Below are 16,379 nucleotides of genomic sequence, written 5' to 3' on the forward strand. Positions count from 1 at the left end.
CTCGCCATTATTCTCTGAGGTATTCTCCAAGGGCAATTCCTTTGTAAACAGTTACAGAAGTGTGTTTCTGAGTATGTACACGCGCTCACACACACACACACACACACACACACACACACACACACACACACACACACACACACACACACGGAGACTGGAGAAGTTTAGATAAGCAAAAACCAGTCTCCTGGTTTAGTTTTCCCCAAGTCTTGTATTTGAAGCATTTCTGCAGTTTTTGAGGACAAATGTGATTATGTGGTCCGACTGACACACAGAGGAATGGCCTGTTTTCAAATCCCCTTTGCCATCAGTCAATGAAATGTCACTATTGAGACAGGACTTGTTTTCCTTTTTGTCCCTTGGGTTTAAGTTTCCTTGAGCAGAAAATGTCAGGAGGCAAGTGTAAGCCCAGGAAACGGGGTTTTACACCAGTGGGGGGCTGGTGTAATGCTTTACACTGTCCCTTGGCCACCCTCCAAGGATGAGACTCTTCCAAAAGCAGGATGCTTCTCTCCAAAAACACATCAAGAGCCTTCCCTGAGTCGAAGGTGTATCGAGGGAGAGCGTGTCCTGGCACCCGTGTCTCAGTGTTGCTAGAGTTTCCCATCACGGGGTCTTCGTAACTCCCGGCTGGCCTCAATGAAGGACGCTGCGATGATGGGTACGTGTGGGAAAAGCTCGGGGCCAAATAAACACTGTTCTTTTCCCCTGCATTTCATGCCAATTACTATCATTGCTCTATCAAGATGTCTGCCCAACTATTAGGCCGATTACCTTTGACATTCTTTTTGAGCTACAGTCCAGACAGGAGGAATCCACTTGGGAGAATTGCTATTCCTATCTCTGTCGGGAGAGGCAGGGTAATGGCCTGGGGGAAGGGAGCCTCAGGAGCGCATTGCTTGTGTCTTGTTGGGTAACAGCAAGTGAAGGTAAAGGCTCTGGCACCCTGAAACCTACTGCTAAGGGCAAAGAGGCTTTTTGTGTGATGCTGAGGGGACCCAGGGCCAGAGCACAGGCTCTGGAAGGGATGGAGTCTGACCTTTACCTCTTGTTGGCTGTACGTGATCTTGGACAAGTTGTTGAACTTTTACTAGCCTTGGTTTCTTAACTGGAAAATGGAAACCTTAAGGCTAGTACCCTCTCCTCAGCAGTTCCAAGAGTCAGCTGAGCTAATGGACACATAGATGTCACGCAGGGGCTGGCACTTGCTCAAGGCTGTATAAATGGATAGATGCTGTTGTTGTTGTTATTAACCATTTCCCTGAATCCTTGGAGACCTCAACGACGCCAGCTGCAGGGTATGCTGCATGCTGTCACGTACCTGTCAAGCCTTCTGAGTTTAAACACAAGGTGACAGAAAGGAAGACATTTATCATCATGTTCTTAAACTAAAGATTACAAAGATCTCAACAGCGCAAAGTAGTTTCAAATTTGATTCTAGTTCCTTCCTTTGGTGAACTGGGCTTTGCACTTCTCTTTCTTTGCTTTATTGATGCAAACCCTGATCCTTAACCCAGAGAAGTCCCTTCTGTGGAATGGGTCTTTGGTGCAAAGTGTGTAACGTTACTTTGGGGTAGGGGTTGGCAAACCTTTTTCTGCAGAGGGACAGATAAGAACTATTTAGGTTTTGCGGGCCATATGGTCTCTGCTGCAAATACTCAACTCTGCCGTTACAGTGGGAAAGCTGCCACGGACAATATGTAAACAGATAAATGTGGCTATGGTCCAATAAAACTTTATTTATAAAAACAGGCAGTGGGCCAGATTTGGCCTACGGACTACAGTGTGCCAACTCCTGCTTTTGAGCTTTTGGTTAGCTTTGATAGGGCCAATTTTTTGTGTAGCAGGAGGAGTAAAGTTTGACTTCAACCCTACGGTCACCACTAAAGTTCTATGCGGTTTTATTCCATTTTGAACTTGTGGCTGTGAGTGAAGAATCAGCATCTGAATTTCAAGTTGGAGTGCATACATCTTTTGAGAAGAAGGAAGGCCCTCAGAAAAACTCATGGACCAAAGGAGAAGTCCTTAAAAGGCAATAAAAATAAAAACAGGGATGTGAGATGCACGCTCCCCCAAAACATCATTGGCTCTCATTGTGTGACTTCCAACTCCATGTCGGTCATGTCCCAGGCATCATCCCTTCCTTCATGGACATGGCTGTTGCCTTTCCAGATGATGGAATGGGGGCTCATGAAATGACAATCCTGATGAAGAGGTGGGGACGGAAACAGGTTTTTATCCTGGGGTTACTAGGTGTTTTGTTATGAGCCCTCTCTAAGCTTTGCCAGTGAATCTTAAGATCCGTAACTAAACACCCTATGAAAGGGGGATGTCATAGGACATAAATGGACAAGGCCCAGAAACTCATGCCAAGTCCATTTACTCATTCTAGAAATTTGAGGGACATTGCTCTCTGAACATCAGTTTGTTCCTCTGTGAAATGGGTCTACCAACCTGGTTTGATTCCCAGAGATTCTACCCATGAGCAACTACTATCATCAGGAAGAATATGGATACTTGATGATAAAATAAGCTTGATGAGAAGGCATTTTGTGACAGACAAAACTTGTCAGGTTTGTTGCAGAAACACCACGCAATCTCAAGCTTATGAATTTTTAAAGAGATTTTTGTGTCTAGAGAAGAGGAAATTCTGGAGAAAGCTTCAACTTTTCTCTTGATAGCTAATGCAGGGCTAAAACAGATCCCCTCTCCCCCCCATGCACATACGCTTAGTTAAAGCATTATAAAATTCATCTACTTGACAAGAAACATATGTATAATTTTTAAAAAGGTGGATAGTCTTTGCTGATGTATGTTTGTGTTTTCACAAACTGTTGAGGTTCCCTCCATTTTCAACAGAAGTTTTGGACTGATTAGAGTAGCCAGTATTTATTAGCTCCACTGCCTCTTTAGAGCTCTCTAGACATTTCTCAGCTCCCACAATGGCCATAGGAGGTGGACCCTAAGCCACAGTTCTATTTTCTATGATGAAACTGAAGCTTATGAAAGTTCATTGATTTTCTTAGATTGTGTGGCCAGGACTTCACCCATGCAGTCTGACCCAAATTCTTAACCAAGATTGAATCCTTCAGACTACGGGTGACCCTTTCATGGTTTAAATAGTTTCTGTTTTCCCCCTGGTGTTTGTTTTAGGCAAATGATCACACAAAACCTAAACCAAGGGTTCTGGCATGATCTTATTAGCTGCGAGAGTTTCTTGGGAAGATGTGCCTCTCACATACAAGCCCAGGGTAGATCCACCCTTCCTTCCATTGTGGACCATCCCACAGAGCCCATACCTACCTAGCACAACGGTGTTGAAGGAAACCATTTCTTTGTCTTTGCCATCATTGTAGAAGGCTAGGTGCCATAGACCCACATCCAGGTACTGCACGAACACAGCTTCGTTTTGAACCAGGGTCTGTATGCTTCGGCGTTCCCTGGGTGACTCCACCACGCTCCACTTCTCCTTCCCATCCAAACGCTCCATGAAGTCATACTAGGAAAGGGTAGAGAGAATCACATGTGAGACAGGCACAGGCCTAGCCTTGTAACAATCACCTTTCCCACCTATCCATTGTTTAACCAAAGAGTGCTTCTTAGTCTTCTTTACTATGAGTTTACCCAGTACAGCAAATCATGAGAGCTGTCATGGGTGGGCATTTAGTGCAGTAGTTAAGATGGTGGTTGGAACACCTGCATCCTAGAGTGGAGCGCCGTGGATGGAATCCTGGCTCATCAATCAATCCCTGCTTCATGCTGACAGCTGTCCTGGGAGACAGCAAGTGCTGTTGGCTCAAGTGGCTGTGCTTCTGCCACTCACATGGGTGACCCAGATCAAGTTCCTGGATCCAAGCTTTACCCTGGATATTGTGGGCATTTTGGGAGTGATATAGCAGATGGGAATTTCTTTATTTCTCTTTGCCTTTCAATTACATACATAAAGATAAAAAATTTAAATAAGAGGTATACTTTATCATGGGTACAATGATCAATTATATGACTATAGGCCACAATCTGTACTTCTGAAGTCCCAAATCTTTGCTCCCAGGGTTTTTGCTTTTGTCTGTATGTGAGATAATGTTATTGCTTCTGTCCCCATTGGGATATTTTGGGATATATCTTGTATGACATCTATAACTTCTCTAGAATTCTCCAAATTCTGAGATCCAAACTGCATCTGCCTCATTCAGAGCTTGAGAGAAGAAATCATAGATCACTTTATTGGTTATCACTGACTGATGACTTATAAGGAGAGAATGGGACAGCAGAGAGCTGTGGATCTAGACTGACCAAGAAAGGATCCTAGTTTCACCTACCCATGCCTCAGTTTCCCCATCTGCCGAACTGTGGAAATAATATCACCAAAGGCATGGGGTGGTTGTAAGGGCTAAGACAACATTCAGAATATTGTCTGGAACATACAGCAAGCACAAAATATATATTCATCATTGTCATTCATTCATTCCATTCTTGAAAATATCTTATCTTGACACTTTGGGTATTCACAGACTAGGAAACACAGGATCTGAAAATAAAGCGACTTGTCCAAAGTCACACAACCCCTAAGTCCATGCTCTCAGAGTGCCTGAGATTAATTGCTTGGAAAAAGCAGAAATTACAATTCATCTGTTTCAATGGAAATCAAGTTCAGAATAGGAAGTGATAAGTGAGCAAAGGAGTGTCCACCTAAGGCCATCAGGTAGGGCATGGGATGAACAAGTTCAACCCAAAGAGATCTGCTCTAAATAACACGGGTTGCTGTGTGGATGGTGAGTGGGAGCCACTGCAGATTCTGGAGCCGTGAATCGTGTGAGGAAATGGAACCTTCTTTTGAGGAGCCTTTCCTCTCTCCACCCCCAAGTAGGATAGAAGATCCCAGTGGGAGAGGGGAGCAAATAGAAAAACCCAGTTAGGAGGTGACTGGTGGCTTGGGATGGATTAGGACAGTGAAGGAGAAGGGGAGACAAGTGTGGAGGGACTCTGCCAAGGAAGGAAGGACAGGGCTTGACCACAGGCTGCACAGAGAGGATCAAGGCGCAGGCGACAGGGAGACCAATGTTTCTTCCTTGTTGACAAGGCAATCAATGAAGCCCCAGTAGAAACGGACTCATCTGGCAAATGCTTTCAAAATCGCTGCATAGAAAAGTAACTTGCACTCTGACTTCCTGAGAACATTGAAAGCGAAGGTCTTTAGCCGATAAAAACCACCGCTGTGCGACTCTGCTCTCTCACCACTCTGCCCTCCATAAAAAGAGTTTCAAGGGTTACAGACATCCGCTATAACCCCTTTCACAAACTTCACAGAATAAAACTCCAGGAGTCTCCGAATGTGACTTCCCCATCATCAGCATTGCCAGTTTCTGGGATCACTGAAAACAAAAGACTCTATAATCTTAAACACAAAGGCTTTGCCATCAGACCCACCTGGGTTTGAATTCTGACTCTACCACTTGGTATTGTTTGATGTTGGGCGAATCTATTTTTACCTGCTTCCCGGTTTTCATACTGGGGAATAATAGCACTTAACTTTCAGGAATGTTACAAGGATGACACATGAAATAATGCTTAGGGCAGTACGTGCAAGATAATCACTACTTTTTAAGTCACCTACTTGCAAATCATAACGATCAGAGAAAAGAAGTGCATGGTTCTAGTTTCACGTGTAGGGAGTTGGAGATGGCCACTGCTGAGGGAGTAGAAATTTTCCCTGTATTTCAGGAAATGAGTGTTTGTGCTTAGCTTCCCTCTATCCTATATTCCATTGGCCTTAGCCGTCTTTCTGGGCTTAAATAAATGATCTGAAACGATATGACAAACCGATGCTGCTTTCGGAGACCTTTGTAACCAAAGCATTTGTTCCTTAGCAACCTCGTAAATGTCCAACCCAAGTCTACAAATTGCTGTCAGCCAGAGCAATGGCTCTAACTCCTTTGGTGCCAAGGTAGAAGAATATACGTCATTTGGGGTCCAAGTGATGACCCCCAGGAGGGAAAGTTTGTGCAGGACCATTACTTGTGCAGGACCATTCCTCATGAATAATTTGAGCATCAGTCATCACTTGCTGAACTGGATTTCCAGCCAAGGGACACAGATTCAGCTTAAGCAGAAGGGTAGTAGTTGCTGCTCAACCAATCAAACTGCTTTTGGAAAAGGCATTTCTCAAAAGAGAGAGAGGAAAGGTATTGTGGCTGCTCCTCAGAGTCCTTCCATAAGAGCACAGGGGTAGTTTTCCTTGTTGCTGGAATATGTCAGCCACGGTACACTGCCCAGCATGTATGGGTACAATGTGATACGTGTGGGTTTCTGATGCATCTCAGGCCTGCATACCTTTCTTGCACTTATTATTTCCCAAGCACCTGCTATAATGATGCAGTTTATTTTTAATGTTTATTGTTGATCCAGACAGAAGAAGATAATCTGCAGGGCAAAGATGCCTTGTGAGTGAGTGGAGTGATTCAGGGTGAGGACTTAGGAGCTAGTCTCTCCCTCCCTCTGCCACTTCCTTGCTGGGGCACCTGCAGAAGCTATTGAAATTCTCTGTGCCTCTAACTCCTTATCTTTAAAGTGGGGATAATGATAGTATCCATCTCCAATCCTTGCGGTAAGGATTAAATGAGTCAACGCACGCAAGTGCTTAGAATTGTAAGGAGTTTATATATGGTAAACATGCCTTAAACACTTCTGTGATCATTATTACATTTCTCTGCTGTATCACATTCACCTGGAGCAGATTTTTGTCAATAAATATTTGTTGGCTATCAAATGAATAAAATACTGAATTTGTAAATGAACTCTATGAAAAGGAAACTAAATTGGATGCATTGTAGCTTTTGTCTCTGACAGTCATCACATTCACTGCCTTGTCTTCAAAGAGCTTTCTTGAATGGGATAAAAGGCAGTGAGGAAGTGCAGAACGTGCTTATGCTGGGATGCTGTGGCCAAGGTGTTTTTCATACGCCAGGACCAAATTTGAGAAACAATTTCCCAGTTCTGAGTGGGAGGAGGGGCACCACGTGCTTTCTTCCTTTAGACTTTCTTTGTCCCTTCTGTTGCACTCCCTCCCTTCCTTCTCCAACACTGACCCTTTCCTGGCTCTGTGCTGGAGAAGGCCAGCCATTGTCCGTGTCACGAGGTACCTCCTCCCCAGCCTCTCTGCAGCTTGGTGGGGGTATGTGACAGTGTCATGGACCACAGCACACGAGCTGTGGGGTGGATGGCGTTTCTAAACCTCGGCTCTCAGACGTTCTAGACAGTCTCCCAAGCGTTCTCCCTCCATTCCCATCTGCCTCCGGAAGATACAAGGCTATCATCAAGCCCACGATGGTAGAGCTGTAGGACAGGAATGACCTAGGTTTAGAATCAGCTCCTGCTTGACAGCCTGTAATGGCATCATCAGCAATGAATACAAGCTTACTATGTCAAGTTCCTGAGATACTGAGATTTACCACTTTTGCATTGCTTTCTCAAATTACGTGATTTCATGCCTTTCTTCCTTCCCATTTTACTCCCCAAGATCATAACTAGCTGTGGGATATTTTCCGTTTCTTATAGGACAGGAGAAGAGGATTACCCAGGAAAAAAAATGGCACTGTCTTACGTTATTCAAATGCCAGCTCTACAACATGTAGGGTCTCATCTATCCAGGTTTGCCCGGGAGTGTTTCAGTTTAATCCTCTTGTTCCTCTTTTTGTTTCAAAGGTGCTCTAGTACAGAATATATAATAATTCTACTCACAGGTTATCATATACCAAACTGTACCATGCATTAACATTTATTGCTGCTATAATCTGGGGAAGGATTTGAGGCAGAGAAACAGGGTAGATTGGCCAAGCCAAGTATGGAGGCAGCTTTCCAGGGCAGGCAGATCAGGAGCCCATGAGAAGCTGGTTTACAGAAGGCCATCTGGTTCAGGGTGGCCTCTGCTCTCTATGACTCCTATGTTGTACTCTGGCCAATTTACTTGGCAGACCTGCTGACATGAGGAGGCCATTTTCCAGAATTCCTGGCTCCGACCAGAGCCTGCTATTCATGGCCCTGCACTGGAAATTGATATCTCAGCCTGGGCATCACTGAGAACAGTGCAGGACAGAGGGATGCTTGGAGGCCACTGTTGTGCTTGGTTGCTCCATAGCATGTTCCACTGAATAGATCTGCTGAAGCCCAGGACAGGGGTGGGAAAGCACGTGGCCCAATTCCAAGAGATGGATGTATCTGTGCATGAGCTGGCTTCAGCAGCCAGTTCTCCTAAAGCTGCTTGTGTGTCCTGTGGCTTCCCAGAGGGCGACAGCACCATAACCTCACATCAACACTGCCCAAACCCAAAAGTTCTCTCTCTTCCCCTGGCTTGGAAAAACAACCCATGCTGGCACACAGTGTGAGGCTGTGCCTGTGAGTCAGTCATCAGTTACACCCCAAAGTGGCATGAAGAGGCAACTTTCACGGGAGCCAGAGAAGCAAAGAAATAAGCCACAGCAAATATTTGACTGATCCAATTATAAATCTCTCCACTTCTTGGCAGGCAGTGAGGAGGAATGGTAATTAAGATAACTTAGTGGGTTTCCAGAGGAACTGGAGGGGAACTGAGGGGCTGGACCATTGGGCAGGGCCTGTCACTTTCCCAGAAGGAAAGGCTTCCACAGATAGGGAATGCATGGCCTAGAGATGCTTCTGGAAGCCACACCGTCACACACCTGCCAAAGAGGACAAGGTTAAAGATGGATTCGTTGCCCTTCAGGAAGACGTTCTTTTATTACTGGGTCTAGGACTCAGGAGCAGGGGGTTGGGGGAGGGGATAACTTTATTGCTATTTGCAATGTCGGCTAGCTGAGGGGGAAAGCAATAAATGATGACATTTCCCACGGATGGCCTGTCACTTCCCTTGCTCCACACTGGTAACCTCCCAGGCTCCCAACATCTGATGTTGATTCCACCTCAGATGGCAGGGCATGTTCAGCAGGTGGTGGGATGCAGGGAGGCAACATGTGCGAGCAGGGGCTATGTGGAGTCACAGTACCACTGGGTTTCTGGTCACATCCAGCAATGGCAACAACAGCTTAGCGGGTCTGTTAACCCTCCTTGCCTCCAGCCAGGCCTGTGGCAAAGTGCACCTGGCTGATTCCTCATTAAAGCTCAGCATACTTTCTCTGCTCTCCTTCAAAGGGGCTGTATGCTAAGGGAAGGGTGGCAGGATGACAGCCATGTGGCAGTAGAGGCTGGCTTCCATGAGCTGAGCCTTGCCTGTCTTCCGGGAAGCTCTGTTTGCTTCTTGCTTTTCAGTGTCTGAGTCACTTAATTAGAGGTGACTAGTCTAGCGGCAGGTACTTCCAGGGATGCTAGGCGAAGCAAGCCTTACATAACCAGACCCGAAAAGACACCTGCATATCCAGACTGCAAGAAGCCATCATGTCAGGATTCATGGGTAAAAATCAAGCAGAAAGAAGAGACAGAAGCACCAAACAGTGTGTCTAAAAGGCAGGAGCAGTGAGCACCAGCATTGCACCACAGCATGTTAAGCTGCCTTTTGCAAAGCCAGCATCTCACATGGGAACACTGGTTTGAATGCCAGTTGCTCTGCTTTTGCTCCAGCTCCTACTACTCACATAGGAGACCCAGATGGAGTTTCAGGTTCCTGGTTCAGGCTTGGCTCCACCTCAGCTATTGTAGCCATTAGGGAAGTGAACCAGTGAATGGAAGATCACTTTGTCACTCTGCCTTTCAGATAAATCACTCAAGAGGGTGAATTTCCTCTTCTTATATGTGTCCTTTTGGTACAGCAGAAAAGGTGGATGTCAAAAATAAGAGCCCAACATTTACATACTTTTACATATCATTAGGACTGTTATCTTCTGTTAGTTATAATTGCTCATCTCTTGTTGTGCCTAACATATAAAAAACACTTAATCACAGCTACTAAAGGACAGGAAAAAGCATGGCTTATCTAGGGTCTGAAACAAACCGTTGTTTCAGATTTTACTCCCAGGAGTAGGAGGACTATAGTATAAAAAAGCTTCAGGAGGCAAGTGAAAAAAAAAATGGAAGTAAAAAGTATGTTATTTTTGTGCAAAACCTTTCAAATTCATGCATAGTTTTTCATCACATCCATGTTGCAAAGACTCTGAAGACCTCCTGAACACCCCAAACCTACTGAGTTCTAAAAGGAGTGAGCAGCTGAGATACGCTCTAGGTTTATGAGGCTCTGGGTCTTGGAGACTCAGGTTCTATGGGGCAGAAGTTTGCCAGAGAGAAACAAATGATCCCCTGCAGGTGCCACTCCAGGATAGATAGTCTCAACTGCAGTTGTAGAGAGCCGATGGCATGGGCCAGGGCAGGGGTGAAAACAGCCTGGGACCCATAGGGCTCTTGAGTGTGGCGATGCACTTGAACAGGGTAAAGGTGGTGCTAACTCAGACAGAGATAGTTTTTCAATTTGAGGAGGCCAAGTGGAAGCCTCACCATGTGTACAATGGGTGGTTTTGAAACTGTACCCACAGGAAGTGGATTGAAGAGAAGTGAGACTAGACAAGGAAGCAGGACACAGCCTGTTCTAAACGGACATGTCAGTCAAGCACTCGCAGAGGGCACGATGTTCCAGCAGTGTCCTGAAACAAGTTAAGGGAGGATCCTGTGAATGTGTTGGGGAGCAACATTCCAGAAAGAGGAGGGCTTGTTCTCAGAGTTATGGGGCACCAATGGGTTAAGAACGAGTTGAATGAGTTGTAATGGTGGGGTCCACTGAACAGGGAGGAGACTGCTGCCAAGCAGCATGTGGAGGGAGCCAGCGGGTTGTGGCAATGGATCTGCCATCAGCTGTTTGCTGAGCATCCACTATGGATAAGCATGGCCAGGGTGCTGGAGATGCAGGAGGGCTGAGGAGTGCCCTCCTAGGGCTTCTGTTCTAGAACAAGGCCCAGTGTTTCCCTTCAGTGTGACAGGAGGCTAGTGGAGAGTGTCCAAAGAACACCTTTGACGGATGGCCACAAAAGATGACAGGCCTCTGTCTAGTACACAGACAGGGCCTGGTTCCTGTGAGGGCCCTCTGGGCTTGGCAGGGGCTTTGGTGGCTTGCTGGTTGGTGATAAGTTCCTCATACCTTCTGCCAATTTTCTATCTCATCCCTCGACACTCCCCTCACATATCAAGCCAAAAATTTTTGGTTTTAAAGTTCAAGAATACTTTGAATCTCCCTGGTAGGGGGAATGAAAAATGATAAAAAGGGATCAGAAGTTAACTACCAATGGAGATGCTTTTGCTGCGACTCCCCATGTGCTGCACTGGCAGCATCCCTCCCTCTCCAGCTGCTTCAGAGCAACATTTCCAAAAGACAGAGGATCAAGGCCCGGCTAAGGCAAGGCAGGGACAATGCACTCTTGGGAGATGGGAGAACAGTGGGAAATCCTGGAGGAGTTTCGTTGCTGTCTGTGCTTGCCAGCCACACAGGAGCAGGTGCTCAGTTAAGCGCTGGCTAAACACACCTCCAAGGGCCTGCCTCAGACTGACTGGCGGGGCTATCTGAAAACAGATTCCTTCAGCAAATGTGTCCTCTTCCCCATGAAATTTCACATGGAGGGAGCAAAGTTTGAAAATTTTTAAGTTCCAATCACCTTTTTTTAACATGATTTTCTCCCACGCATATGAAAGTGTGTGTTCCCAAGTTAGAAGGGGCCCTTGCAGCCTCTTGGTGTTTGGCAATATTTTGCTTTCACTGAACATCTGCATTTTTCTCTGGGGTCAAGTCCCTACTTGTAGGTCCATAGCCATGAAGCCTTTAGAGGGGCTGTCCCCCCATATCTAATCACTCCTGACTAGCAAGTGCCAGTTTCAAAAGAAAAAAGCACTGCCTTCATTGGTGAGTGTGAAGAAGTAGTACCATCCCTGGCAAGAAGATGATTTTATGACGAAGCTTCAATACAGCATATATTACAGAGATACCTTCATTTGCCTCTGCCTAGAAATATCTTTCCCTTTAATCATCCTTGAAAATTCAGCTTCAGTAGCTCTTCCTCTAGCTCTTCCTAAATGCCCTCATGAGTTAGAAATGTGGTTGCCTTATATGCTCCCTTGTATGCTCTCACGGACCTAACCCCTGGAGTCACAATTAATGGCTAGGTGGTGCTGACTTTGTCAGGCCTAGTATAGTCCATGGCCGCCATTTGGTTCATCAAATATGCAGGAACACAGTGCGAGCAGGAAGCATGCCGCACGCATCTCTTCCATCCCAGGCAGCTGCATGCAGTGTTGCTCTGTGCCACAGCACAGGTGTCTTGAACTTGTGCTGCCTTCCACACTTAGAAAAGAGTTTCAAGGAGATCTTGAAGGATAGGACCTGCACATTGCTCTAGAGACCAGAGCTTTGATGAGTACTGAAAACTCATTGTGCACAATAGGCTTGGTTTTAGCCAGAAGCCTGGCCATTCTCCCTGCATAGCTCCTATAGGTGGAGAGGCTACCTATGATGCAGCAGTAAGGGTTGAACACCAGTTTGATAGATCGATCCATTTCCACAGGGTGCTTATTGTTCACTAGGCATTTATCTCACTCATTTTCACTGCAACCTGAGTAGAAAGTATAATCCTTATTTTACGGGTGGTGAAATCGGATCTACTGCAAAGTATCCACACATACTTCAGCTTCTGTGTGGCAGACAGGTAAGATTTGAAACCAGAACATGTTTCTGTTTCCAAGGTCACCACCCTGTCTCGTTGATGTTGCTATCATTTCTCAACTTGTCAGGTCCCCACCTCCTTGAGAGCAGAGCTGATGCCTTTTATCCCAGTGGCCCCAATACAGACCTCAATGAGCACTGCTAAGTGCATGAGTGGACTAATTTTATATTTCATCTTCCCACAGGTCATGCTCTCATTAGGCAGCCTTTCAATCCAACCAAGGGGAAGGGTAGAAGGTATTGTCCTCAAGACCCACGGAGCCGCAGTGTGGACCCCATGGAGCTAAGGGATCAAGGTCAGTGAAGTTGATGACCATCTTCAGGCTGTTCTGAGATGCACAAAGGTCAGAAGGGCAGATGTTTTACTTCCCAGTTCCTTGCTGATGTGACTTCTTATTTACTGTACATTCATTTCTAATTGTCTTTAGCCAATGATTTATCAAAAATGTCACATTTGGCTCCTTGCCCTCCCAAGATCAATAGGAGGGTCTCATGTGGGCCAGTTTTGAAAATACATCAAACACACCACCAGGGAGAGGCAGCAGGCTGGGAATGCAGCCAGTCAGAGAGCGACTGCTCAAGTACCAAAAAGGAAGACTGGCCCTGGCGGCTTCTCCCAGACCACAACCTTTCACAACTTTTCATGAGGGCAGTGAGATATTGGGCAAGTGACTTCAGCTTATTTATTCCCAAGGTGGGAGAAAAGAAAGGTCTTGCTGAGCTTAGCTGGGCTTACAGTAAGTACCCAGTCAATGTCTGCTATTCTGATGGTCACAGCTACTGTTATACAACCTTGACGCAGTGGGAACTCCGTGAGTTAGCAATTTCACTCTAACTGTTTGAGAAATTATTTAAAAATACCCAAACATATCTGCACGAATGTTTGCTGCAAATCAGGTTACAATATTAAAAAGAGGGACTGGCTAAAACATTTCTCGGGTCTAGATAACACAAAATTTTTCAAGCATTTAAATTGAATTTATGCAAGAATATCTAGTGTGGAAACATTTCCTTACCTATTATTAAAGAATTACTAAATAATCAGGCCAAAAAAATCAATATATATATGTCAAATAAATATACTTGTCACAAATATATGATAAAATCTTGTATTTATAAAAATGATCACTATAGGGCTGAGAGTGAGAAGGAGAGGAGGAGGGAAAGGAAGATTGAGAGGAAGAGGGAGACAGACAAAGAGAAAGAGCTTTCATTTGCTGGTTCCCTCCCCAAGTGCATGCAATAATTAGGTATGGGCCAAGCCAAAGCCAGGAATCCAGAAGTCCATCTGGATGTCCCACATGGCTGGCAGGGCATTTGGTCAGCTGCCTTCCCAGACAAAAACTCAAGCAGTTGGAATTTGGATTGGCACTTCTGATAAGGGATGCTTGTAATCACAAGTGGTGGCTTAACTACGCTCTACAATGCCGTACCCTTACATTTTAAAAATTGCAAGTAGATCCTATGCTGGCTTCTTGTATGCAGTGGGATCTAGCTATATGAGGATGTTTAAAATGAATAAGAAGCTACATATAGTGAACGCAGTTAATACACAGGAAATGTTTGATTTGGACTTTATTTTGGAAGTGGAAACTACATTTAAAAATTTATTTGATCTCAGACTTAGGAACTCAGGTTCTATTTGCAACTATGCTTGAGTTGTGAGAATGAGTATTGGGTTTTCATACATACACAAAAAGGTGACACCAAACATTTCATTCTATCTCAGCTTCATCGATCGCAAAACACATCCCGTTTTCAGAGATGTCAAAAGATGAGCATTATTGCATCCTACAATCAATGAGATGTGCAAGAACAATGCACCAGCATTTCAGTTTGACTGGCACAGGCAATCCAAAAGGATGATTCTGGAAGCATATTGGATGTCTCCCTCAAATCTCCCAGGATCCCTTTTTATGTTTTTATAATCACCCTCTTTGAAGTGCCAATCCTGTCAGCTTCTTTGTTAACTGTCTCAGCCTTGGTGTTTAACTGGGCTTCCTCAGCCAGATCTGTATTTACCAAGGCTTTCATCCGACACATTCAAAACCTTCGGCACCATTTTCATTGACTTTAATGAAATTCCTGGTTTGGGCCACAGCTCTAATTTCACTTAGTATACGATTGTGTTTGCATTGAGTGGCAGATGCTCTTGGCAATGACTGCGAATCTGAGAGAGGAAGAGGAGGGTGCCTGCCTGCCAAGTCCAACCCAAACCAGCTTTGCGACCCTGAACTCTGTTCCCACTCTTTCATCTGTACAATGGGGGTGCTCTCGTTACAGCCACTTTGGAAGGAGATTGTAAGGATAAAATAACATGTGGTAAAGAGTACTTAAAGCTCTCAGCACTGTTGGTGGTATGATGGGTGCACGTGGACACTGGTATTACATGGGGAAGGAACTACAAGTGGAGAATGTTTATATAAGTGATCAGATGAATGTGGAATGGACAATTTTTTTTAATATAACAACAGTTTCCCTACACAGCATGCTTTCCAAAAGATACTTCAATAAACATCTTAGAAGCCAATGATTCTTGTGAGGATATTCGGATCAGAGTTTCCTTAGCATCCCCGAGCACAGATCTGAGCGTCTGTAATTGAAATTTATTAGTAAGCTTAAAGATCTGTACTGGGCCTTCTTTGAATCCATGCTGATGTGTGCCTGCTCAGAGAACATTAAACCAGCACCTGCTTTCTGGTGGATCCTGTTCAACTCAATGGCAGGGAGAGCGGAGACACATTCATATGTCAGGGTGGGAATCCTGGAGCAGAATCCAGTGCATATGTAATAGGTTGTGAAGCGGTGAGAGTTTCAAAGCATGGGTGCTGTTCCTCTACTTTTGTATCTAAGGCAAGGGATGTGAAAAGCTGTTAGAGACTGTAAGGGTTTAACCTTGAAACAATCATTTCCTCTTGCTCTTCTTTCAAGATTGTGGATCAATTTAATTGAAGAGGATCTACAGCCTGTCAGTGAAACGATTAAAGAAAATACTGTTGCTATTTGCAACTACTTAAATACATTCATTATGATTTGTCAAGAAACTGCAAACAAAACCAAGTACATGAATCAATAGAGTCTTGAAAGTGATGAAGATTACAGTCATCATCTATACCCTTCCGAAGCTTGTTTTTCTCAAAATAGATTCAGTTTGTGTCACTGGTTCATTTTTTTTTCTTAAGGAGATTATAAAAATTAAGAGAAATACAAAGACAAATACTAATACTTTAATAACTCAAATGAAACAACTCTGAGTGTGTTCGATTTGGGGAGGCAACACTTGTTTTACCTTTAATATTCTTTTGTAGATAAAAATAAACATTCTCAAAGTCTATTGATGTTGCTGTATTTGAAAGGCAGAGAGAGGTGGAAGGATGGGCCTTCCATTTACTGGTTCCCAAGCCTGTTCTCCCCTAGATTGGTGAGCTTATTCTCATGAGCTTATTCTCTTTCTCTGGGTTGAAGAGTGTATCTATTCATCACACACACACTCACACACACACACACACACACACACACACACACACACACACACACACACACACACAGCTGGCTCTCTAAATCCAGTGCTCCATATCAGTAGATTCAACAATGAACTAATAAAAACTATTTGGAAAAAATGGATATGTACTGAATATACAGTTTTCTTTTCTTGTGATGATGTTCTAAACAATGCAGAATAGCACCCGCACAGTATTTACTATCTGGGTATGTT

The 16,379-nt window shown here is 44.6% G+C and overlaps 1 protein-coding gene across 5 annotated transcripts in view; it reads right to left on the minus strand.

Annotated features, from left to right (window-relative positions):
* TENM2 (teneurin transmembrane protein 2) overlaps nucleotides 1-16,379 on the minus strand; it is an 884,000-nt gene that overhangs the window by 146,185 nt on the left and 721,436 nt on the right. For all 5 annotated transcript variants that reach the window (XM_040984305.1, XM_040984174.1, XM_040984151.1 and 2 more), the window contains one exon: nucleotides 3,304-3,499. In XM_040984305.1, the coding sequence (XP_040840239.1) occupies nucleotides 3,304-3,499 (196 nt within the window). The remainder of the gene's footprint in view (nucleotides 1-3,303; nucleotides 3,500-16,379) is intronic.

This window comes from Ochotona curzoniae, unplaced genomic scaffold (assembly GCF_017591425.1).
Source record: "Ochotona curzoniae isolate NIBS_2020 unplaced genomic scaffold, NIBS_Ocur_1.0 contig_1, whole genome shotgun sequence".
Taxonomy (NCBI): domain Eukaryota; kingdom Metazoa; phylum Chordata; class Mammalia; order Lagomorpha; family Ochotonidae; genus Ochotona; species Ochotona curzoniae.